At 42.9% G+C, this 24,897-nt stretch overlaps 2 protein-coding genes across 10 annotated transcripts in view; both read left to right on the forward strand.

Annotated features, from left to right (window-relative positions):
- Positions 1-15,714, forward strand: part of LOC306817322 (SH3 and multiple ankyrin repeat domains protein 1-like) — a 56,635-nt gene extending 40,921 nt beyond the window's left edge. For all 5 annotated transcript variants that reach the window (XM_079334105.1, XM_079334106.1, XM_079334107.1 and 2 more), the window contains 11 exons: positions 4,754-4,836; positions 4,955-5,079; positions 5,882-6,017; positions 6,199-6,279; positions 6,891-6,917; positions 7,015-7,071; positions 7,257-7,378; positions 7,943-8,066; positions 8,159-11,327; positions 12,500-13,396; positions 13,671-15,714. In XM_079334105.1, coding sequence (XP_079190231.1) covers positions 4,754-4,836; positions 4,955-5,079; positions 5,882-6,017; positions 6,199-6,279; positions 6,891-6,917; positions 7,015-7,071; positions 7,257-7,378; positions 7,943-8,066; positions 8,159-11,327; positions 12,500-13,396; positions 13,671-13,722 — 4,873 coding nt within the window. In that variant the 3' untranslated portion in view covers positions 13,723-15,714. The remainder of the gene's footprint in view (positions 1-4,753; positions 4,837-4,954; positions 5,080-5,881; positions 6,018-6,198; positions 6,280-6,890; positions 6,918-7,014; positions 7,072-7,256; positions 7,379-7,942; positions 8,067-8,158; positions 11,328-12,499; positions 13,397-13,670) is intronic.
- Positions 15,715-18,520: 2,806 nt separating this feature from the next.
- LOC306842062 (protein kinase C and casein kinase II substrate protein 3-like) lies at positions 18,521-24,694 on the forward strand. 5 transcript variants are annotated; one of them, XM_079372088.1, is made up of 10 exons: positions 18,521-18,646; positions 19,957-20,080; positions 20,191-20,347; positions 20,564-20,799; positions 21,253-21,408; positions 21,735-21,910; positions 22,570-22,690; positions 23,026-23,093; positions 23,187-23,266; positions 24,072-24,694. In XM_079372088.1, exons 2-10 carry the CDS (start codon positions 20,024-20,026, stop codon positions 24,182-24,184), a joined length of 1,164 nt encoding a protein of 387 aa, XP_079228214.1. In that variant the 5' UTR covers positions 18,521-18,646; positions 19,957-20,023; the 3' UTR covers positions 24,185-24,694. The 5 variants fall into 5 exon arrangements, with proteins under 5 accessions (XP_079228214.1, XP_079228216.1, XP_079228213.1 ...); XM_079372090.1 differs by having other exon boundaries at positions 18,527-18,646; positions 19,987-20,080; XM_079372087.1 differs by lacking the exon at positions 18,521-18,646 and adding an exon at positions 18,807-18,976.
- Positions 24,695-24,897: the final 203 nt, after the last annotated feature.

Below are 24,897 nucleotides of genomic sequence, written 5' to 3' on the forward strand. Positions count from 1 at the left end.
GCCCGGAGGTATTACAGCCTTTTACACTCTGTAGCTGACATTACCCTTGTACTGAGCAGCTCTGACTGTCATTCAAAGACGGCATTTACTTTAATGCAGCTTTACTGTGTTCTAAATGCAAATAGCAGCCACTGGGGTTATATTACCTGAGCTAAGTTGGTTAAATGTAATTGCTGTAGCATGGTGAAGTGGTGCTCAATTAAGAGCAAGGTGATTCGGAGCGAGTTCCCCTCACTGCAGGGAGAATGTCAATTACTATTTCAGAGAGAGATTGAGAGGGCAGGAGTGTTTGTCCGCCTGTATGCTAATGGATGGATCTGCTTTAGAGAAAGGGAGGGGGGAAAGTTTTTCCAAAATGTGTGTGTGAGTCGATCCAGGGAATCAGCTGTTAGTATATCTGTGATACACCAGTCAGTGGACGTGCAAATGCGAGCACTTTCCTGGTGTCGTGTTACCCATCCCCCGCACCCCCACCCCGCAAATACATCTCCACATTTCCCTTATTTTTCAAGCCAAACCTCTCATTGTCATGTTCCAGCACACGCACGAACCACACACTCACTCCTTGTTATGATAATGGCTGGTTTTCTCTCTCTGTCTGTCTTTCCTTCACCTTGTCAGTCGCTTGTCTGAAGTATGCGGGTTGCAGACCAGCACGCCGTCGCTCTCTCTCTCTCTCTCTCCCTCTCTCCCGCTCATTTCCCACCTCTCTCTCTCCTCCTCCACTCTCGCGACTCTCTCTCCGGCTGAGCTCGAGCTGGAAGAGGGGAGGAGGGCGGAGGGAGGTGGCGGCGGTGGTGGTGGTAGAGAGCGCGCGCAAGAGAGAGGAGGGGGGGACATGGCAATGGGGGGATGCGGAGAGAGAGATTTCTCTCTCTCCCTCTCTTCTTCGTGGCCGTCACTGGGCCCCAGAAACAGGAGCGTGTGGTTCATTTACAGGTAGCGGCTGTTTCCTCATTCATTGGCTGGCTATGGATGTGAGGAGAGGACAATGGAGAGAGGGGAGAGGTAGATGATGCTATTGAGAGGCCGTGCCTTTTCAAAGACAGATTAATAAGCTATGTATTCTGTGTGTGTGCGTGTGTCTCTGAGTTTGCGAGTGTCTTAGATTTCTCATTTTTTTCTTCTGCATGTGAATATCCGTGGGATGAAAGTGGCTATTGAATGGAGACTCTGCAGCATGTTTATTTCCGTGTCTTCCTCCCGTGTGTCTATGAATGCTGTGTGTGTGAGTGTTAGTGCATGAAGGGGAGCACATATTGATGCATTTCAGTCAGACAGTGTGGGTGTATTTCATTCTCTTTGAGTCATGATGTCTTCAAGCAGATATTTTTCATTCACCGGGACTTACCATTTACATCTGCTCCTTTAAAAAAAAAAAATGCTGCTGTCACATCCCATTTCTTTTTATGTCTGCTTTTATGTTATTAAAATGTGACGTCTTTTGACTGTCCAGAAGGATGAAAGTGAAGAAGTCAATACACCGCAACAGTGCAGTTTATCAGCTCCTCTCAAGCTCTAATTTGAGATACCGTTCGTTTTTGTGCATGTCAGTATGTGCATGCGACTATATACACTGACTGAAATATATGTGCTTCTCACATATAAGTGTATACGTCACAGTACTCAAAGCTGTGGGAGTATCTGTCCTGTGCATTTGTTAATGAATATGCCCTGCTCATCTACCTACTACATCTCCATCTACCTTGTCACTGACATCCATCGTGTTATTCACTTGTGGTGAGAGGGTATTGTCCCCACATAGCCAGCCTTTCTGCATGTACACTCAGCACATGAATGGTTAAAAAGCTTTTTTTTTTCTTCGTAATTGTGCATAGAATAGAGGATGACTCAGGAGGGAACATAATAACTCTGGTCTCTTGTAGGCTTCCAGCTTTAATGCAGCCAGTTCAAAGAGATTGTGTCCTACCAGCCTACAGGGATTAAGCAGGGGCGTTTAAGCTTTTTATGGCTCTAATTAGCCAAGCAGTAGTGGTCAATGTGCTGACAGAAAAGTGCAATAGCTTTTAGTACATAAATTAAATCAAGAGTGTTACCACAAGCCACCAAAGTGGCCAACCAGCACAGGACATGTATCCCCCTCTATATATAAGAACATGGATAAGGAGCCCAAAAGATCGGGCCACCCACTCCGTGTTACTTTGATCCTCAGAGATGGAAAGCATGATGGAGGACAGGGTGAGAGAAAGAGGAATGAGGTGTGAGGAGCAGATGGCTGGAAGGCGGCTGAGCGTTGGCGAAACAGTAACATTGATGGAGAACTCACAAGGGAACGGACCTCAGTAGGGGAAACTAGCAATCATCTGGTGTCTAAAGTCTGTATCTCCAGGCCTGCAGGCCATCGCTCATGACTCTGTTGTACCTCTGTGGCTCCACGACCAAACTTCATTACATGCTCTGCTGGATTAAATACACAAAACCTTACTGGATATCTGCTGAAAGAGAGTGTGGGATATAATATTCTACTGTTATTGTTATTTTAGTACCAGAATTCACACGGGTGTTTCATGAGTAATTGAGGCAGAAAGATGTCGGCTCTGCCAGACATTGGAAAATTTAAGGCGGCTTCCTACAACCTCCAGATTTTGACATTTTTAAAGTGGCTTTATTGCAAATTACTCTTAAAAAACATCTTTTTGCAAACCTTTTTGCAATGCAAAAAGCTTTTTCTTTTTTTTTGGTTTTGGTTACAGATCGTAAAGGTTAGATGCAATGCTTAGCATTTGGCCTAAACTGACTTCAACAACAAAACAAAAAAAAGGTAGATTATGTTCCATCCTGAGAGCAAGCAGAGTCTGAAACATTTAACCCTACTGTGAAAAAAAAACATGAACATTCATGGCCTCTCATTACTTTTCAACAATTCAACCTAATTTTCTATTCTGATGGAAAAAGATCAAAGACAGTATTCCCAGTTGAAATTGACGGTTTGTTGGCTCTGATTGGTCTTCTGACCACCAATCAGATAGCCCCCTCATATAGCCACCGTTGCTAGGCTACTTCTGGGAAGACAAAACTTTAGTGTGTAGCAATAAAATTGTGACCTTAATTCTGTTGCTGAACAGAGTGACTTATAAGTAAAATCTTGACATCGTAATCCAGGAGTATTTTCCATCTCGTTCCCTAAAAGGAATGTTTTTGTCATTGGTTATATTACGAATATTCAAAACAATATAGTGGATTTTATATTAATAATTTAGTTTTTTTATTACTTTACCTTCCCAGCAGCACATGAACTCCAGAGACAGTAAATGCGACTTCAGTCTTTTTAGTGTGGATATGTAGCATTTGCACGAATGGATATTGCTGCTGTGATTGTAAAATTGTTCACATAATTCAAAAATGTCTGTAAAAGACTCTTTTGCTAACATTGCGATGGTATTTCAGAGTTGCAGAGGAAAGTTAGTAGACATGAGACGGCTTGCAGCAGCCATAAAGGACAGCTATTAGCTGATATATGACTAGCATTAGACATCAATCACATTTTTACTGATTTTTACATGTTTGCGTAGGAGTTATTATATACACCCAAACTGTACAGTATCTGTCTTTATTATGTCACTGAGGCCAAGTTTCTGAAAGAATCAAATCAATTAGATATAAAAATATATCTTGGTATTTTCAATTGTTTCAAATAGGAAGGACCCCAGCTACAAGAAATGTTGTCCAACTTAGTAACAGTAACCAAGGAGGGTGGGGTTTAGAAAAGAGTCAATTATATCCTTGAATAAACGCAGAGCCTTCTCACTGCTTTACTTTGGCAGTCAAACATAACTATAAATAAAGACACGTTTTTGACTGAGAACTCAAACCAATGCTCAGCCTTTCTAGGAATTTTTTTTCGGTTAGGTTTTTGGGGGAACAATCTAACTCAGAAATGAGCCGTCTTGGATAGAAATATCCATAATTCCTCTTAAATCGTTCAGCCCTGCTCAAGCTGCAGGGGCTCCAACAGAACCAGTGTGAATTCACATTGTTAGAAAGTCAGGTCTAGAAATGAGTCATGAGATGTGGCTGCATGTGTACAGTCCATTTAACCATTCCTATAGTGGTTGTAAAGCAGCTTAGCCAAAAGTTGCAGACATGGTAATAAAATAATGAAGGAGCTTGCTGGACCAGCTGTTACTCTACTCCAGCATAATAAGATTGCATCACCAATGTCTGTGATCTGCAGGCTTTGAGCAAGAGGAGCTGTTTGCGGAGGCAGATAAGACGCTTGTCTGACTCCCTCTTGTACATAATTTGAAGTGTCATGTATGACCGGCAGTGGTACGCAGCAGTCTGTAAAGCAGTATCCTTGCAAAAGCTGCCAGAGGTGGTGAAAACTGATACAGTGATTTTGGAGCATTTCAAAGTTTTCATGATCACTGAAGTGTATAATGTGCACATGTTTCTAATGTGCCACTCCCCCTCTGGCCCAGTGCTTGTCTGCGTGGATTACCCCATAGTACAGGATGTCATCTCATATTCTCTCCCTCCTATTGTGACACTAACTGTACCCCTGCCCTCAACCCTTTTGTCTACTTGTTGTATGACACCTAAGCCAACCTTTCCTTTGCTGCAGTGTGATTTCATAATGTGATGCAGTGTGGCTGTTTTCATCGTTCATAAAATGCTTTATTTGCATGACAATAGCAGCTTTCTGTTGCTGTAGAAGTCGTATAGCCCTCTTTCTCTTCAAACCTCTCTTTTTTGTCTTTCTATTCCCTTTCTCCTCTGCTCCCTCTGTAAGTGACTACATCATTAAGGAGAAGACAGTGCTCCTTCAGAAGAAAGACAATGAGGGATTTGGCTTTGTGCTTAGAGGAGCCAAAGGTAGATGAAGAATTCCACACACATTATTTCCAGTGTCATGAGCTATTTCTCTTATTTTCATGTGCATGTTTATACTCCAGTCCACTCATGGTCATCCCTCTGGTCTCGTTCTCTGCAGCTCAGACTCCCATAGAGGAATTCACTCCGACCCCTGCATTCCCCGCGTTGCAGTACCTGGAGTCTGTCGATGAGGGGGGTGTGGCCTGGAGGGCAGGCCTGAGGATGGGAGATTTCCTCATTGAGGTAAGGACCCATTACTGACAACATGCTTTTCCTTTTTAATTTAAAGCTGTTGACAAATCATACAGAGAAAGCCCAGCTGTAAAACAGACACTACACTTTTTCTCACTTACAGAGATTTGATGGACTTGCACCTGCACTAAGTCCAAAAAGCTACAAGAAGCACAGGCAGGCTAAATCAAAGTAGAAACAGCCCCCAAAAAAACTTTCTTCCTCTTGGCTCATGTAAACATGTTCCAGGATATTTTACCCTCTTTTTGAAGAGATTTGTCAACATGCAACTTACAGTGGAACATTGTTAACATGTCTTCTGTTATTTGTGTTGCTGTTTATTAAATACATGTGCACATTGGGCCATTGTTACTAAGAATATATTTTTGTACGTAGGGTATTTTTAACCAGAGTTGATGAGAAATGGCTACACTTGTGGCTGTTATTCATCAGCACCATTGGAACAGGCAGCAACTTTGCACATTTTGTACCTTTTAAAAGCTCTAAAAATTGTGATTATCTAACCTCCATTAAAGCTGACACATGCTGCTAATTAGTATTCAACCTGATATGAGTCATATCTATGTGGCTGTCCAAGCTATTGTAATTATGATGTACTGTAGTGGCTGCATGGATTGCTCTTGCTCCCCTCCTAATCACTTCAAATACATGTGTGTGTGTGTGTGTGTTTGCGCGCATGTGTGTTTGGAGTTAAAGCTACACAACATGGTAAACATGGGAAAGCTGTATTACTGAAGCAAAGCAGAGTTTGGTGTTTCAGTCCTTGGTGTTTTTTTGTTTTTGTGCTCGTCAGGTAAATGGCCAGAATGTGGTGAAAGTCGGCCACAGGCAGGTGGTCAACATGATCCGACAGGGCGGTAACAGTCTCATGGTGAAAGTTGTGATGGTTGCTCGAAACCCTGAACTGGAGGACACTGTTCGGAAGAGAGGTGAGAGTCAAATTTTCCTTGTAAGTCATTACCATCATCCTGTGTTTATGGTGTAACAATTAAGCTGATTGCATGTTTACATCACTTGGCGGCGTGTTGCAATGTGGTTGTCACTGGTGACTGCATGTTTATATGAGAATACTAAACATTAAGTCTGCATTTGGTTTGCTTCCCTTGGCAGCCCCGCAGCAAACTAAAAGACTGACTCCTCCTGCCATTGCCCTGCGATCCAAGTCGATGACATCAGAGCTGGAAGACATGGGTAAGAGGGGACAAAGGACTGAATGCAAAGAATACAGAGGAGGGAGGTCTGGAAAGAATTAGAAAAATGGTTTATAGCCCAACAGGGTGTAACATTTGAAAAAGCATTTTAGATGGGTTAACAGCTTCTACAGGATTGTGGGTAAGCTCTGGCCACTATTAGTGAAACACAACATTAAATATTGAATAAGTTTATGCAGAGAGAGAAAATAAAATCTATGTGTGATTTCATAGCTTTTTCCTTAAATAATGTTAAGGCAAAAGCTTTCCTTTTACTTTTGATATAACCTATTGGGAAGAAAGAAGAGGATTATAAAAGCAATAACATGACTTGTCTGTCTGAATTGATTTGTCATCATAAATTGCCCCTATTTCTTTTCTCCTCAACCAAATTTGCTGCAATCAGTGGACAAAGGTGGGAGAGTCATGGATTCGTGTGCTCTCATTATCATTTCCATCCTCATTTTCATCCCTATCACCACATCAGTATTTCCACCATCACATGTTTCTCGAGTATGTATCTCACACTTGCATCTGCTAAAATACACAAGACTATGCACCGCACTTCGAGTCACACCTAATTTTCTGTTTCCCTGATTATGCATGATACAGCTGCATCTCCTTGGAAAAAGAAAGCAGGTGAATATGAGCCGTTATCTTTACCCATATCAGCCCCTTAGCTCTAATTAAAAGTCAGCCTGTTTGATGCTCTCTTTTTTTTCTCCCCCCTCTTCAGAATACGAGTCCTCTCAGGCTCCTGATAAGAAGAGAACGGTCTATCAGATGGCCCTAAGTAAGAAATCGCTCTTGCTGCTCATCACACTGTATACGGTTATTGTTGTTGTTTTTACTTTGCGGGGACAGGAGGATGCTCACTGAAATCATTTTTGATTCTGCCCTTATTTGTTCTCCCTCTTACTACCTCCCCATGTCTCTTTTTTCCACTTATCCCTTCTGTCTCTTCTGTCTTTGTTTAAGATAAACTGGATGAAATCCTGGCTGCTGCCCAGCACACTATTACACCAGACAACCAGGGCCAAAGAGGTCATGGGGGCAAGAGGGACCGAAGCAAGAGTATTGTTCCCAACATCTCCACAGAGGTACTGCTGGGAATTGAACAGAAATGGTCCTAGTTTGTTCATTACTGTATTTCTGGCTCCTGCTGGATTTTTTGAAAACTCAATTTCCTCTAACTGCGAAATATTAAAGAAATACTGAGCAGCTCTGATCCCCTATTTTTAAGTATTTTTTAAGTGCTTTAGGATGTAGCACATATTTAGTCATAGAAGTGACTAATGCAAGCTTCCTATCTCAAAAGCAGCAAAAGTCTTTATTTTTTTTGCTGTATGTTTTCTCCTGCTTTCACAGCACTTTGCAAAAAATGATTGACAATGGACCGCCCACAGCAAAAAGAAATTGTTATGTGTGATTCAGGATGAGTCCATTCATCTACAGTATGCTCTCCCTGCCTGATACACTTATAGCAAGGCTGACTGCGTTTTCTGTCTTGCATTACACTGTATATCAAATCAATATCAGCATTAACAGCAACGTCAGTTCGATTGGATTATATCTGAGTAGATGTTTTATCTCCTCTCTTTCCTCCCTTTTTCCCTCCAAATCCTCTTATGCTTCCTTTTCAAAATGCGCTTCTACAACGGAAGCAACCCTACGAGCAGCAGGTGTCAGTGAGCATGGTGCAGCACGGATCAGGTTTCGGCTACAACCAAGCTCATTTTCAACCAGGCCATGGCCAGCATGCAGTCATGATGAGACAAAAATCTATCGGTAAGATACATCTCCAAGAAAGGATTTTCGTAGGATATGCTGTACGTGTTTCTCTTCAGCTGCTTTTGTCTTTTCTTTTTTTTTTCTGCCAGGTATAACAGAGGAGGAAAGGCAGCACCTCCACCCGCCTGCCATGAAGCTAGCCCGCAGTCTTTCAGTACCAGGACCAGAAGAAATCCCACCACCCCCTAACACATCCGCCCCAGAACCACCTTTATCTGCAGGCCCTCATCCTGGAAGGGGACCTGCTATGCCCATTCCACCTGTATCTCAAGTACACTACCAGATCCACTCTCAGCCAGGTCCAGCCAGCTGGGAGAGGGGGGGGCCTGGTGTTGTGAACCAGCAGGTGATGGTCCCCACGCTACGCCGACAATCTGATGGACTGGTTGCGAGAGAGCAGGAGGCGCCAAGGAGAGGAGGTGGCAAAATGGGAGGTTTGCGTAGAGGCTACAGCAGTGCTACACCTCCGACAAGTGCTAAGCCTAAGACCCAACAGGCGCCACAGCATCACCCGCATGTATCCAACCGCGAGCAGGGTGGAGGAGTTGGCAGGGGGGCGGCAAGGAGGGGTGGACGAGGAGCTCTGATGAAGCAATCAAAAGTGGAAGATGGGTTGAGGCAACACAGAGGGAAAGGAGGTGCAGCCAAAGAGAAGAGCTCCATCCCTATTCCTACAATCATCGTCAAGGCGCCCTCCACTAGCAGCAGTGGGCGTAGCAGCCAGGGCAGCAGCATGGAAGCTGAGTTGTCTCATGATGTAGAAGACCACGCCTCTGAAGACGCAACCACAGAAATCGCCAACACAAGTCAACCTTCACCTCTTACCCCCTCGCCACCCCAGCCACCTACATCCAACGCCACCTTGCCTTCATCAACTGTTGCTCCATCTGTGTCCTCGCAACAAAACCTGGAAAACTTTGATTACTCTTCAACATTCACTTCGGCCTTTGGAGGAGAGGGAGGGGCCCGAAGGGAGAGGGAACGCTTCCGAGATATGAGGAGAAAGAGTGCTTCTTTCTTTCTGTCATCTGAGGAGGACATACAAGGAGAAGCAGGAGGTGGAGCAGGAGGTGGAGCAGGGGAGGGGATTGTAGCATTAGGGACAAGAACTCAACTTTTACAGGGATCACAAATGGAGATTCCCACCCCTCGGCTACGACCCTCCAAGTCTATAGACGAGGGCATGTTTTCTGGAGACAACTATGTGAACTACTCCAGCAGCATGCCCCCAGCCTTTGGCCTTCCTGAGTATTCCTCCCCTGTCCTCAGTCAGGACGGCCAGCCAAAGTCAGCTCCTTCAATGTACGGCTCCCAGTCCACCACCACCTTCATCCACCCACTCACAGGGAAAGTTCTGGACCCCTCGTCCCCACTTGGTCTGGCCCTCGCTGCGAGAGAACGAGCCCTGAAGGATGACCGCAGAACTCGCAGAGAGGAGAGACACTTCGGTCGACAGCTGTCCACAGTTGGAGCTTTCCCAACCCCTGTTCAAACCCCGACTCCTTCTCTCTTTGCAACCCCGACACAATCAGCCTACACCTCGCCGGTGTCTCTCCACCTAAGCTCCCCCACTGCTACAACCTCGCCTGCGTCTCTGAGCCGGCCGCAGTCACCGAGGATATTACGCCTGGGAGGGGGAGGTGGAGAGAGGCTGGAGAGAGAAAAGGAGGGAGGATCGAGGGAGGGTCTAAGAGTTCGCTTCTCAGAGGACAGAACGAGTCAGTATTCAACTCAGTATTACCCACAAAGCCCCAGGGAGAGAGAGAGGGAGAAGGAGGTTTATGATAGCAGAACAGCTCCACCCATCCAACCTCCTCCACCTCCAACTCAACCTGCACCCCGGAGACCTTCGTTTCTGCAGATGGACAGCACTCCTAACACCACCTACATCCCTCAGTATACCGTCCCAACACCCCCAACACAGACACATGAAGGTGGAATGGTAGACGCAAGAGCAGCGGCAGGTGGAGGTCTTGGACTGATGGTTTTGCCTCCACCTGCCCCTTCAATAGACGCAGATGATGAATTTGTCTTTGCAGACCCCTTGCCCCCTCCGTTACAGTTTGCAAACGGTAAAAATGAGCGAGCCCAGCAGCATCATCAAAGGCGCCAACACTCTGCTGCTCCCCCTCCGCCTCCACCTCTTCCATCTTCCAAGCCCTCAAATGCCCCCCAACCCTCCTCACAGGGTGGTGACTCCGCTGGATCCAGCCTTACCTCCTATGACAGCGAGGTGGCTAACCTCACACAGTCTGCTCCCTCTCCATCATATCCATCCCCACAGATATTTCCCCCTTCCTCCACCTCCACCAACACCACCTCTTCTGCACCTTTGCCCTCTTCGTCACTGCACAGACCCCAGCCCGTGTCCCACTCTCACTACTACTACAACAGCTCCAACGATTCCTCGGTCGGTGGACACTCGCCGGCCCAGGACCGTGGCATGGCTGCCCTCACTACAACTATGACTTACGCTACTACAACCATGACAGCAACAGCCACCGCCTCCACCACCACAACATCACCGTCATCCTCAGACCACAGCATGAGCGTGGCTGGGCCCAAAGCTGGCCTCGGTGCAGGGGGGAAAACTGCCGAACAAACTCACCACTCTACAGTGATGCCCAAGAGCGGGGACTGGCAGGATGCAGTGGTGGATTCTGGGATCGAGGAACTGGACAGTCACAGCAGTAGCGACCATCATTTAGAAATGCTTGGAATGAGAGGAGAAAGGGGAGGAGGAGGGGAGGGTGAAAACTCAGATGGGCAAACTTTTGAGGTGCACAGCGCCAAAATGGCAAATCCCGTGTTTCCAAAGATGACTCATTACAAGGAAGGAGGAGGGAGGGGGCTGCCGGTAGCGCTGCGAAGGCAGAACAGCACCAATCCCGCTCCTTTGCAGCTGCAGAGACAAATCAACCCAGAAGATGCGAGGTTAGAGGCCGCTTACGCAGAGGAAAGAAGGCGCAACCTGAGTCGATCCAAGATGGAGGACGGCTTTAGCTCAGCTCTGGCTGCTTGCTTGGAGAGGCCGATGGATACTCGGTCGGTTGGTTGGGGGGAAGTCGGGGATCACGAGATAGGTGGAGGTGGAGTGCATAGAGAGGCTATGATGTTGGAAGGGCGCAGACTACACTCGCCTCTCTCAGGTGTAAAGGCGAGCATCATCAATGAGCTGAGCTCCAAGCTGCAGCAGATGAGTGGCATGAAGAGCATGGATGACTGGAGCCACACTCCGAAGTCTCCTTCCATGCACAGGTTACATCACTTAGTGCACGATTTCAAAATAAAATCTATCTATCTATCTATCTATCTATCTATCTATCTATCTATCTATCTATCTATCTATCTATCTATCTATCTATCTATCTATCTATCTATCTATCTATCTATCTATCTATCTATCTATCTATCTATCTATCTATCTATCTATCTATCTATCTATCTATCTATCTATCTATCTATCTATCTATCTATCTATCTATCTATCTATCTATCTATCTATCTATCTATCTATCTATCTATCTGAAGTAATGTATAATTATAATATGTGACGTCAGAGGTGGCAGGTTTTGTGTGTGTGTGTGTGTTCATGTGTGAAATCAGGGACTGAGACACAATTAATACACAGTCTCAGATACCATATGCAAGTAACGCACCAAGCCATGTTTGAAATTGAAGCAAATGCAGATGTGCAAAATCAAGCATTTCATCCAGTGTCCACTTTATGCTGGTTGGAGAAGCAGCATTAGTCGCATCCACAACCCATTAAAAAAAGACAGTTTTAACAGCCTAAATTAACTATAATATAAATTTACTGCCTGGTTTGAAAAACAAATTAATTGGTCTGATAAGCTCATGTCTTGAGCACACAATTCAAGTGTGTTGATTTTTTTTTTTTTACTCGTCTGTTTTGATTTTATGAAGGAGCATTATTTAAAATAAGAGGCGTATCTGACCTGACCGACAGTTGGCTGCGGCGTGCTGGTTTATCAAAAGGTTTTTTGTCAAAACCTGTCTCAGCTGCAGCTCTTAACTTGTCATTAAGTTGACTGAGAGTTAGGGTGCATGGGGACAACCATTGGTGGGACTCCAAAGACCCCTGCATGAGTGACATCACCTCAGGCCTTGTCCTTTAAAATCTAAAGTCTTTATAGTGGATGCAGAAGTTTGGTATGGCGCTGTTGCAGAGTCAATGTGTAAATGGTTTGTGTTTCTGTCCTCTCAGTCTGTCATAACTGCGAGTGACAACATTTGGTGTGCATGTTTGACGTATCATTTGGTGGGCGGGGCTAAGTAGAGTAATATAAAGTAGCAGAAGAAGAGGCGAAGGTTTTTTTCTCATTGGAATGATCATGTTGCTTACTGTCACTTTGACACAAACTTGTAGTCAGACTAAACCTTACAGAAAATGTTTCTGTCTTTCTCAGGTATTCTGCTGACTACACGGATGCCTTTCACAGCCCTCCATCCGGCCGCTCCACCTCGCCGTTACCCACCTCCTCTCCGCAGCACCGACAGATCCTAACACCTAATTTGTCTGCCACCCCGTCTGTCTCCCCTTCACCCCACGTCCCGGTTCAGCAAAACTGGACCCGCTCACCGTCTCCACAGATGCCTTCCTCCCCTGTTCACTCGCACCCTCCTCATTCTCCGACATTCTGCCCGTATCCAACGTCACCAAAACATCGCTCCAAGATGCGCAGGCAGACCTTTGATTTCCAGTGCAGCCCTACAAAGGAAATGCGTTCCTCAGTCTCCCGCCGCAGAGCACCCAGCCCTCTTATCTATAACACCGAACAGCAGAGCCCCACCCCTCCCAGACCTTCCTCCCTTCCCATTCTTCCCAGTACACCTGTCTACAGCAACCCCTTTGAATTCCCGGGGCCCCTCACTCCTCCCTCTCCTGGCCTCCCTCTTGGAGACCCCTACTTAACTTCAACACCTCCACTGTTCTCCCCATCCGGAGTGCAAAGTCCAAACCCTCTACTTGTCTCCCGCTCTCTCTCTCCCACACATTTTCTCTCTGGAGCCTCTTCCCCCATGCACCTGCCCCCAAGCCCTTCCTGCTTAAACTACCCCCATCTCACCCCTCCCCCCCCAGCCAAACCCTTTGCTGTCAAGCCTTTACCCTATTGGACCAAGTACGATGTGGCCGACTGGCTGGCTTACCTAAACCTGGGTGAACACAGGGAGCGTTTTATGGACAATGAGATAGATGGGTCACATCTGCCTTCGCTCACCAAGGATGACTTCTTGGACCTGGGAGTGACACGTGTGGGTCATCGAATGAACATCGAGAGGGCACTAAAGAAACTCACAGACAGGTGAGGGAGGACTGATAGACTCTGGAAGACATAAAGGCTACTGGGTCAAAAGGGAAGCACCAAATGATAAAGGAAAGTCAAAGTGTCTCATTCCTTCCATACAAGTTTGCTTGGATGGATCCCCCTTCTCATTAGATGTATATAATTTGATAAGTTATTCCATCTCATCTCCATCTTCTCCTCTTTACCAGCCTCTTATTCCCCATAATTTACTCCGTCTTTATTTCATTTGCGCCCATTCTTATTCCTTCATTTGCCCTCCCTCTCTCCCCAGGCGGCTCTCCTCTCCTTTGCATGTCTCGACTTCTCCCCGAGACACAGACTGAGAGGGAGAATGGGTGAGTCACAGATGAAAACATGGAGAGAAACAGATGGATAAAGATGAACATTAACAGAAGATGTGCAAAAGAAGAACACATCAGCAGGTTGTGTTGAAAGGACAGGATGCTTGATGTTTGGTGGGAGTCTTTTCTTGAAATTTTGCTATACATGTAGAGACAATGTGTGTGAAATGTGTCAAATGACTTTGGTAAAGAATTAGGGATCCTATGAAAATGACACTCTTCAGCTGAAGATATTCTTTAAACTTTTGATGGACAGGCATTTAATTAACACACCGTTTTGTGCTGTAACAGACAAACACACATACACGCACTTGCAAAGTCTCGCACACATTGACAGATGGATTCTCACACCATCTGCTGCCAGGCAGCAGAGATGAGTTCACGGAAAAGTTGAAAAAAAGTTCTGCTTAAAGGCTTAATCCTCATAAAATGTTCCTGGTTGCGTCTGAGCCAGAAACACACGAGTCACATCCCAACATCAGTTTTGTAGCTTTAAGCAGACCAGAGCATCGAAAGGCAGTGAGCACAGTAGCCAAAGTGGGTGTAATAAGAGAGAGAGGTTTGTTTGTAAAAGATGGCAAGAGAAAAAGGTGGACGATAATAGTATTCTTTTTATATACTGTAATTGCCATATTTTCTCTAAAAGATGCCCCTATAAGCTTTCTATGTTTGTTCATTGCGAGCACTAAAATACATCTGACTTGTTAAACAGATTCACCAAAAGACGGGACATGTGTGCTCATCACAAACCTTCATTTCAAACTGTTCAGGGTATTCATAATGGTTGAGTTCAAGTTGTGCATAATGAGGACATACAAATGTTGTGAAATGACCTTTATTGTTAATATTATATTGAAAAGAGAATACATGAAAAGGGTTCGGGTGTCATTTCAAACTGCAAATCAACTCTTCTCCAACTCTTATGTTGATGGCCATAGCACAGGTCAGAGGATTGTTTTTCTATCCTCTTTGATGCCATAACGTTGACCGCTCTCTCTCACACAGCAGGTGCAGTGATCAAAAAGGGCTTTTTACTGCTTCTCTGTCTGCCTGACCTCCTCAGCCTTCAGCCTCTGTGAGTCTGTCTGATTCTGTGCGCACATGTTAGTCAGCCTGCGTCGGTGGCCAAATGCTTTCCCTGACCTACACCTTTCTCTTATGATGCCTTTCTCCAAAACATATTTATAATGGACAGGAAACGTTGTTTTCTTCTCACTAGTCGACAATCCCAAATGTTTTCCCTTGTTTCACATGTGAACTTTACAAAAGAAATACCCACTTTCCATTTTCCTTTGTCCGATTGATGAAGTTCATTCTGTAGATGTTTAATGGAGGGAAATATGAAAGCCCTGGGTTTTTAAAAACAAACCAGTTCAGCCATTCCCTTCAGTGAAATCAACTGTGAGGCAAACACATCATTTAGAGATCTATATGTAATGATGACTTCAAAATGCTAACAAGAAAATATAGTATAATAAAGATAATATTAAGTATTTAAACCATATTTAAGAATCTCTGTCTTCCAAACAGTGTAGACAATTCTTCTTTTAAGCCTTGTTTTTGTTTCATTCTGGGTTTTTTTTCTGTGAATGCTTTCTATACTGCTGGCTGTGTAATGACCCCAGTGAAGCCAACACGTTAGTTAATAGCTAATTTCTCTGTGTGAGTTGAAGTTTATGACTCGATATTCTCATGCTGAGTTGCCTCAATGCTGTTGGATTATTCTGAGAAGTGAATGGACTGAGCAGCAGTGTAGAAAGCCTTACATCTTATCATTTAAAAGAGTATTTTAGGTCTAGTGAAATGCATAATGAATCTGACTATATACAGTATGAGAGTAAGTATGCAGAGATAAAAGGTATATATATAAATATATACATATATAAAGTTTTGCTTTGAAATAAATTACAATATATACTGATAAACTATATGATAGAGATACAATTAAGGTGTTGAAATAAATGCTTAAATAAACTTTGGCCCTGTCGTGATTCTCTTCTCTCCTCCAACAACTATGCTGTGTTTGAATTGAGTCATTTGGCAGCAGCTCGTTTCAGCCCTGGAGCGCTTGAACACAACACTGTTTTCAGGTCCAGAGTTATTTTCCCATCAGGCCCGTGAGCTAATATGACAACAGAGAAGTGCTCACAGGGAGGGAAAAGATTAGATGGCTTAATTCAAAGCAAGCGGTGGCTGCGTTCATGCGGCAAACCCAAAGACGCCTGTAAGGCAAGAAAAACAACTTGGAAGGAGATGAATGTGAACGTCATTGTTTGCTAACATGACGGCTAGTTTAGGGTTCATGGTGGAAAATTGTTAGCATCACACTGCAATTCTTCTTTGTATTTCTCTAGCTGCAATCTGCTTGTAGTTAGCAAAAATATAGGAGTAAGAAAGTTTCTTCTCCCAAGGTAAAAACACAAATGTGACTTTTTCTTCTCGCAGTACAATACAACTTCCACAGAAAAAATTAATGTGTTTATCTAACCTTCTTTAAAAGTATTTCTTCCAATAGCGTTTTGATTAAAGTGGTCAAGAGTGTTTTAACATTACAGAAGGTTTTTAACATGCACTGTAGTATGCCTTGGAAAATCTTGATTTTGCATCATTAACTGGGCTTTCAGAATCTGGATAAGCTCAGAACTTGGTTTCTAGAAGCCTGTTTATGTTCCTGGAGTACTTAAAGGGTTCTGTGCATGTGGTGAAAAATGTGATGAAAAGACACAGATGCAGTTGATCACGAATCTAAATCTGCATGATCATAAAAAGGGACACTAACATAAATTAAACAAGACGGGTTTTCTCTTCAAAACTCTGCTCAGAAGAATTTTCCTACCACAAATCCTCTAACACTGAGATATAAGACCAAGACGTTTCCGTGAGCGATCATCCGTGAGGGAACCTTCCGGTGTTCTCTTTGGATGCTAAGGATGATGTTTTTTAGACGCATCAAAAAAAAAATCAGAGCCTGTCTGAAGCAAAAACCAGCACACTTAACATGCTCTTCTGTAATATGTAACTCTGTAAACAGTTATATATGATTACCCCAATGGTGTGGCTGCTACTGGAACTTTCAAAAACATTTTGAACATCCTGAACATTTACACACAAAATCATCTGAATCTTTGGGTCAGTTTGCTCCTTTCTTGTATCTGAAAGGTATAGGCTTGGTTTTTTGCTTAGAAATAGTGTGAAAACATCTAGAAAAAGCTGTTGCTAGGCAACAGTGGCATGTATCTGAAAGAGGGGGACAGAGGAAAACACCAAAGTGATACAGAATTTATGACGTACTTTTCTGAAGGAAGAATGATGAACAATGGGGCCCAAATAGCTTAGTGGTTGGTGCACACAACCAAATACAGAGGATGTTATAATTTGGGTTTGAATCCGACCTGGGACGTCTTTTCCTCAGGTCATTCCCCACTCCCTCCACAATTTCTGACTCTATCCACTGTCCTATCTGTTTAAAGACATAACAAGCCCAAAGATAAAAGCTGTAAAAAAAAAAATGATGGCAAAAATTAGTTTATTCAATATCGAGGTAATTTACTTTTGTCTAAAATTTAAAATTGTCATAAAACTAAATATGTGAATGCACATGTCATCTATGACAAATCTATGATACTATATTACTATGATAAAGCCTCTGGGAGCAACATTTTAGGGGCTTCCAGTGCAAAAAGCGGTTAGCAATGGACTTTTAGCTAAGACTCCTTTTCGTGAATTGCCATTGTTTACAGTCCATCTAGTAACAAGACAAGTGAGAAAGTGGTTGGTGTTGAGACCAAACTTCTAAAAGGGGATATTTCTTGCATGAAGATATATATGTTTTGAAACATTAAGTCTAAATCATGCTAAGACAAGGGTTCAGGTATTACATCATGGCAGACTGCTTTAACTTTGCTCTTCAAATGAAAACCAGAATACTTTTATATCAAAAGTCACGGAGCACCTGAAGTCCCAAAAAGTAAACAAAAAAATATATAGCTTGTGTGTGAAATAGTTATATTGGTTTGTTCTTAATTTTGGGGATTTCAGGGAGAGTAAGATAATAACTTGTATATATACCACAGTTAGCGATTAACTCATTTACGTCTGTAGCTCCTGGGAAGGAGACAGAGACAAAATATGATATTTAAACATCTAAAAGCTAAAAGCTCTTCAAATACACCTTTCCTATGTAGGCTGTGTAAATACATATAAGACCATACAGAATACATACTGTCTTTGATTTTAAGCCTCTTAATCAAACCTGGAAATGTCAAATAGTGCAAATCCCTCGCCTGGTGGGTGTTGAAAGTGGTGTTTGAGATAGTCTGATTCTGTATGAGCTGTTAAAATGAGTTTGAAAACTTGAACTACAACAGTATAAGAGCAAAAAGACTTAAAAATGTCAACAACATTGTGACAGTAATAAGTGAACAGTAACTTTGGATGGCTGCAGCATTCTCCTTCATCTCCAGAAGAGTAAAACCTCGAATAAGTAAACAGTGTGTGAAAATAACATACTGCTGTTTTTTTTCTAGTAACGACCACACAGAGAATGACAGGTCACAAAGGGGGCAAGGGGGCTAATGTTGTAGTTCAGGGGACCCCCCTCTTTGCTGTCACACTCTCCCACTAATAAGCTCACATGACTCTGTGCCACACTGACACTGTTCTGTAACCAGCTAACTGTCAAAATGAAGGTTCAGCCTCTCATTAGCACCATATTGAGAGAGAGAGACAGCGAGGGGGGGGGGGGATTCTTCCAGCTGTTTGTTTCTGACAGCAGAGTGGAGAGAAAGTCAAAGAGGGGTAGAAGCCTAAAAGAGAGAAAGCTAGTGAGTTAAAGGAGCAAAAGATGGAGTTAAAGTGGAGCTAAAGAAGAAGTGCTCCACAACAGCTAACGGAGGAGAGCAACAAGGTAAGCCATCCTCCTTCTTTGTTTTGCCTTGAAGCCAATTAGCAGCCAAATGACTCGCATGCAAACGCTCTGATTCAATTATTTTGTCTCTGTGTCTCACGCCCACATTCATATCAACAACTGTTTGTGTGTGTGTGTGTAACTTTAAGTGCAAAGGGAAAATTGGGTCAGTGAGGGAGTAGAGGGAGAGGTGCATGTGTTAGAGGAGGAGAGAGAGGCACACTGAGAGAGGGGGAGACGGACACAGAAATGGAGAGAAACCCTCAGCAAGCCCTTCAACTAGAGTAACAAGTGGTCACTTGAGCAATCACTGGTCATTCAGAGAGAAATGTAAGTGCGGGTTTCTCCCAGGCATAGCTGCGTGGTTGCCTCTTTTTTCTGTTTCTTGCTTGCTTGTGGATGGAGACTTTTTTGCCATTTAAATCAGACGAATACTTCCTTAAAGAAAAAACCTGAGGATGAGCTGCTTTTTTTCTATCGCACGATGAGGAATGTTTCTACTTTAACGAGCTTGTTTAAAGTGAAAAAGGGTGAAAATAATACAACCAGCCAGCTGACGGAATAAAACTCCTCTGTGTGGCTCTCTCTGTCATGCTCAGTCTTGTGACGAGGTGTGGTTAGTCACTTTCACATTACTCAGCCAGCAATGTGTCAGCTTGTTACTCAGACACAAATAGGCCCAAATATGAATGCGTTTTTTGCATGTTTGTACATGTGTCCCTCCTTTTGTTCAATCTGTCCTCACCCGCTAATGTGTCCATCACTTATGCTTTGTTTTACGTTAAAAAAAAGCCTGTTATCTTTGCGGTTTCTTCCTTTTAAATCCTGCATTCCTTTTAGCTCTCCAGGTCGTAAATCCACTCCTTTTGTGGTCCTGATCTCTGAATCGAATCGCAGAGGGAGTCAGTTGGTTCTAATAGGCCTTGTATTAGTCAGAGCAAAGGGGAAAGATGACCTTTCCCTGCTGTTTATTTTGGGAAGGCAACAGGAAGAATGCCTGAGCAGCTGTTCTATTCCTGCTGGCAGATCCCCACCCCTGTGACTGCCACTGCAACCACGCTCTCCTTACTCACACATGCGGCCAGGATGCATCTGTACACTGTAAATCACACCTTGTCAGGATTGGCCAAGTTGTCATGGCAATTATCTCAGCAATAAACTCTAACATAGCAAAGTTTCATGAGTATTTATTTCAGTTAATTGGTTCTGCACTTTACACAGTGTACATGTCCAACCTGTTGTGTGATAGTCAGTTGCACCTGTCTGCCAATAAAAGCTGTGTTTCCCTGCTTACTATGTTTTGTAACCAGTCGAGCAACTCTCCTGTACAACACAAACAGCAGTCTCTTGCCTTCTGAGGCAGACACCTTCGCAGACATGGCAAGCCTTCCCAAAGAGCCCCCTGAGGATGCCACGAAAAAGAGCTTCTGGATGGTGAGGAAAAATATTTCGGAAATACTAACACCTGAAGAACCTCTCCAAAAAAGTGCTTTGTAAATTTGCAACTTACCCTATTCTAATTCCTCATCTTCCCCTCCTCCCAGCCAGGGAATTACATTCGCACGGTAACCCGGACTGAGCAGTCCTACCAGGCCTGCAATGACATTGTGGCCTGCTTCATGGAAAGATCGAGGGTGGAGAAACAGTACGCCCAGCAGCTCAGCCAATGGAGCAGCAAGTGGAAGTCGATTATTGATTCTCGTGAGTATATGAGTTCCAGCTTAAAACAAGATTTCCCAGGCCTTTTTCATCATGTCAGCTCTCATCAAGATAAAATCACTGCCTGATTATTTTTTAACGGCTACATCTGTGTTTGTTTTTAACACTCCAGCAGACAAATGAAAGTCATTACTTCTCCATTGGTGACTCTGCGCACTCCGTCCGGTCATTCTTCACTTTCTTATTCTTCTCTTTCAGGGCCACTATACGGCTCCCTCATGAAGGCATGGCAGTGTTTCTTCACCTCCACCGAGCGCCTGTCTAACCTTCACTCCTCCATCTCCCAGTCGCTCGTCACAGAAGAAGGGGACCGGGTGAAGACCTGGCAAAAGGAAACCTTCCCAAAGAAAATATTCTGTGGGTTCAGAGAGAGCCACGACAACAACACAAGTTTCTCACGGGCCCAGAAACCCTGGTCCAAAAAGATCCTAAAGGTCATCTGTCTTTTTGATTCTTCTAAACTGCATGCTCACAGTTATAATAGTATTTGTGCAATAATAAACAAGTAGTTGGTCTAAATTTTCTCAGTGCTAACTTGCTAGCTTTGATCTGCAGCTTTGAAGTGCAATTGAGTCCGCATCAGCAAATGCAATTGCTAAATTGTCATACTGATGGAAACTGCAACATGCAGCTAAAAGCTCAGGCAAAAGCTTGTATTTACCTAAAGTTCAAGCCATGCAAACCGTGCATGTTGTGTTCATAATAAAGCAGCTGTATAATATTTTCTGTTTACCAGTATGTTACCAATATGTTCTGTTCCACTCGTTCTCCGATCAGACTTAGCTAATATGTTCTGAAGAACTTCTGGCATCCATGTGTGAAAAGAGCTTGAGAGTTTTTCCTGTCAACTTATAATAGATATGTGTGTGTGGATGTGTATTTAACAGCTGGAGAAGGCCCGTGTTGCATATCACAAGACCTGTCAGAGGGAGGCTACAGCGCTGGAAAAAGAGAAACAAGCAAACGAAAACTCTGAGATGAGCCCAGAGAAGAAGCAGAAATTTACAGATGCCAGAGCGAGGGCCACAGAGGAGAAAGAAAAAGTGAGGAAGAATGCTCATTCTGCACTTTGTGTCTTGCGTGTTTAGTAACAACGTTGTTTGTTTGTCCTGCTGGATATGGTGATATTTTCCACTCGAGGAACTATCTGCTTTCGACACAAATCCCAGCCTTATATTTCTGCTCAAAGCGTGTCCTTGTATGGAGAAGTGTTATTGTTACTAGGCTCAGTGTTTATTGAGCACAGAATGGGAACGCTCAAGAGCCCAGCATGATTTATACATTGGAAATCTTCCCTTAATTAAACAGATGTTCTTGTTAAGGGAGAGTAAGGCCCTGTTTCATCATAAAACTGTTCTTGTTGTTTCAGTGTAGAGAGCTCTATGAGAAAGTTCTGGAGGATGTGACGTCATACACTCCCCGCTACATGGAGGAGATGGAAGCCATCTTTGAAAAGTCACAGGAGGAGGAGAGGAAGAGGATCAGCTTCTTGAAGCAGGCCTTCCTCTCCATTCACAGACATCTTGATGTCACCAACAACGAGAAGTGAGCAGATGTCAGATTACTGGGTGTACATACAATGTGTGTATCTGAGGGGGGGAAAAAATCCTTTATTTAACAAGGTTAAAGCCTCAATGGAGATTTAAATCTATTTTAAAGGATGAAGTGGAAGAAGCGCAAAGAATACTAGGCAAGTTAAACTATCAATCATTACAACTGGCTGAACACTGTATCCTGACGATATGTACTGTATGGTGGCCCTGAAGGTCAAAATAAAACTTTTAACCAAACATAACATTTTATAAAACACAAAAACAAATCTGATTATGGAAAAGTATAGGACCACACTTGTTCGTCAACCATAACAATGATGCTGAAGACATTTAATGCTCAGGCTTGTTTTTTTACATCAGCAGCTGTATGAAAACAAAGATGGCAGCTGAGCATTAACATAGAGAGTATAGTGGTCAATAAGGTTGCAATAGAATCCAGCGGCTTTATTCTCAGATTAAGTGCATTCATAAATTGCAGATTACTGTAGTGCTGTAAAAATTATTGGATTGCATGATTAAAAAAGGTGATAACTTCTGAACATTAATAGTATCTTTATAAATTTCAACAATTTCAGTTTTAGCCACTTTCCTACCTAAATGCAGAGTCGGGTTTTCTTATAATAACAAACCAGCTGTGTGTCCTTGTGTCAGTGTGAAGGCTGTGTACAGCGAGCTGCATCAAACTCTGATGTCCATCAGCGAGCAGGATGACATTAAATGGTGGAAGAACAACCACGGGCCTGGCATGCCCACTGACTGGCCGAAGATTGAGGTATGTAGGCCATGTGACAGAGTTTCACCCCACTGTTTTGAGGAAATTCCTGAGAACGATCACAAAAAATCAATGAAATTATACATAAATACATTTAATTCTTAGCAGAATAAAAGATTGTGCTTTTTGTGCAAGGTATTTTCTAACATAAACATTATGAACTAAAGAATGTTTTAACCTCCTTTTACTATTGTTATTATTCCTAGAGTTAGAGAAATACATATACTCAAATATTGTTAAAAACCTACTGAACATCAAATATGGACTTTAGATGTATGTTTATCAGACTGTTCTTACAAATATGTGTTATATTTATGACGTGTCTCTTCCACCAGGAATGGGTCCCACCAGTGAAAAAGCTAAATAGAAAGAAGAGAGACCAGAGGAGAAAAGAGAGCCGACCGTGAGTTTTCCAGTTTATGATTACTAGTAAAAGAAACGTGAATTCATCTGAAGGTTTTTTGACTGATCAAATATCCATGTCTCCTCCTGTTAGTGTTATGATCGGGGGTGTGAAGGTGCGAGCGCTGTATGACTACGTGGGTGAGGAGGGAGATGAGCTGTCCTTTAAAGCAGGTAACATCAAATCTGATGTGACGACACTTTGATGTTTCAAGAAAATTGTGTGTTTTGTCAGTGTCTGACTCTGAGCTTTAACAGGCAGGGCTTTCAAACAAAATTACAAAGATATGACAGATACAATCTGTGCTGGAAGACGGAAATGTTGTAGTTTCAAAAGTGTATTAATCTAAACTAATGGTGGACAATTTTCCATTTTTTTCTTGGTGTAGAAGTTTCAGTATAATGGCTTCTTTCACTTTTTTGTCTTTCTGTTTGTTTGTTTGTTTTTGTTTCTTAACAAAGAGCATTTTGTTAAAAGTGAAATTTAAAGTACCATTCAACAACAAAAGATCTGTGGCCGGAAAAGTGATTCACATCCTACGAAGACAAGAAGATCAACAACAATTGTCTTGGCAGATATATTTACATGAGAATGTCATTTTATGTCTCTCATTCAGTTATACAACTAATCGAATCCATCCAGTCAAAGTACTTGACAACAGTAGATGACAGTACACCAAGGGGGAACCTAGAAGATATTTTGGAGTTTTATACAGACAGTGTCTCTAGTGGAATAGATGGGAACATCTATACAATTTTGCTGAGAATTTGCGATCTGACTTTGTCATTCTCAAACCATTGTATTTGTGACAGATAAAAAGAGGGGACAATTGACAACCTCTAAGATTTTATGAAAACTTTCAAGTCAAAGTGCAAATAATCTCGTTAAACTTGGTTTTGATATGCTGACTGACAGCTACAAGACGTTGCCAGACTTTCATTTTTTTCTGATTGAGATTTTTTTTTCATATTATTCCAGGTGAAGTGTTCCTGAAGGTGGAGGAGGAGGACGACCAGGGTTGGTGTCGAGGAGTCCTGAGCGGGGGAAAGGAGGGCTTCTACCCTGCAAACTATGTTGAAGTCATGGAGTGATAGTTCACTGCCTAATATAATGTGTCCCAAACTTATTTCTCACAAAGTTAATTTTCAAATATAAAGAATAAACCATTGATATTATCTGTTTCTCACCAATTCTGAGTCAAACTGTATTCAGAAATTAACCAGCAGTTTTTGTAAAATTTGTTACCTAAAGCCTTAATATTCTAACCGTTTGGTTTGAGTACTTCTGCATAGATATAACTTATCAAAGGCTAGAATGTATTGTTTGTGCAGGAGCTCTAAGAAGTGTATGTGTAAGTGTGTGTTTGCATGCATATGTGCAAGTTAATACCAAAGACGAGAAAACAAGAGGAGATATTTATTTACTGCCCTCATGTCTGAATCATGAGGTCGCTGATTGCGATTATGGAGGTTAAACCAGGCGCAGGTTTATGATGTCAACATGGTTAATGTTTACCTAGTAAGTATTATGTAGAAGCACCCTGATGTCACTTTGACCGAGGGAGTGGATTTTCAAATAAAAGTGTCATTGTTTTACCTCTACTCTTCCTTGTTAGCTGTTGTTCTGCAATGCTAGCTGTGTGGATCTTTGGATGACAATGTTGGTAACCCATTTGTGGTTTCCTGAGGATGGACCGTGTGCTTGACATAAAACTAATTGGTCTATTCAGCATTTATTTGACAGAATAGAACAACATTTTTCCAGACAATAATGGGTATTAGAAAATGACAACTGTTGTCTGACT

The sequence above is a fragment of the Symphodus melops genome (assembly GCF_947650265.1).
Source record: "Symphodus melops genome assembly, chromosome: 21".
In the NCBI taxonomy this organism is placed as follows: Eukaryota; Metazoa; Chordata; class Actinopteri; order Labriformes; family Labridae; genus Symphodus; species Symphodus melops.

What these genes read in the sequence shown, in the direction of transcription:
- LOC306842062 (XM_079372088.1), top strand. Translation starts at nt 20,024, where the DNA reads ATGGCAAGCCTTCCCAAAGAGCCCCCTGAGGATGCCACGAAAAAGAGC. An exon ending in GGTCCAAAAAGATCCTAAAG is followed by an intron (nt 20,800 to 21,252) that starts GTCATCTGTCTT and finishes TGTATTTAACAG; the next exon opens with CTGGAGAAGGCCCGTGTTGC. An exon ending in GATGTCACCAACAACGAGAA is followed by an intron (nt 21,911 to 22,569) that starts GTGAGCAGATGT and finishes TCCTTGTGTCAG; the next exon opens with TGTGAAGGCTGTGTACAGCG.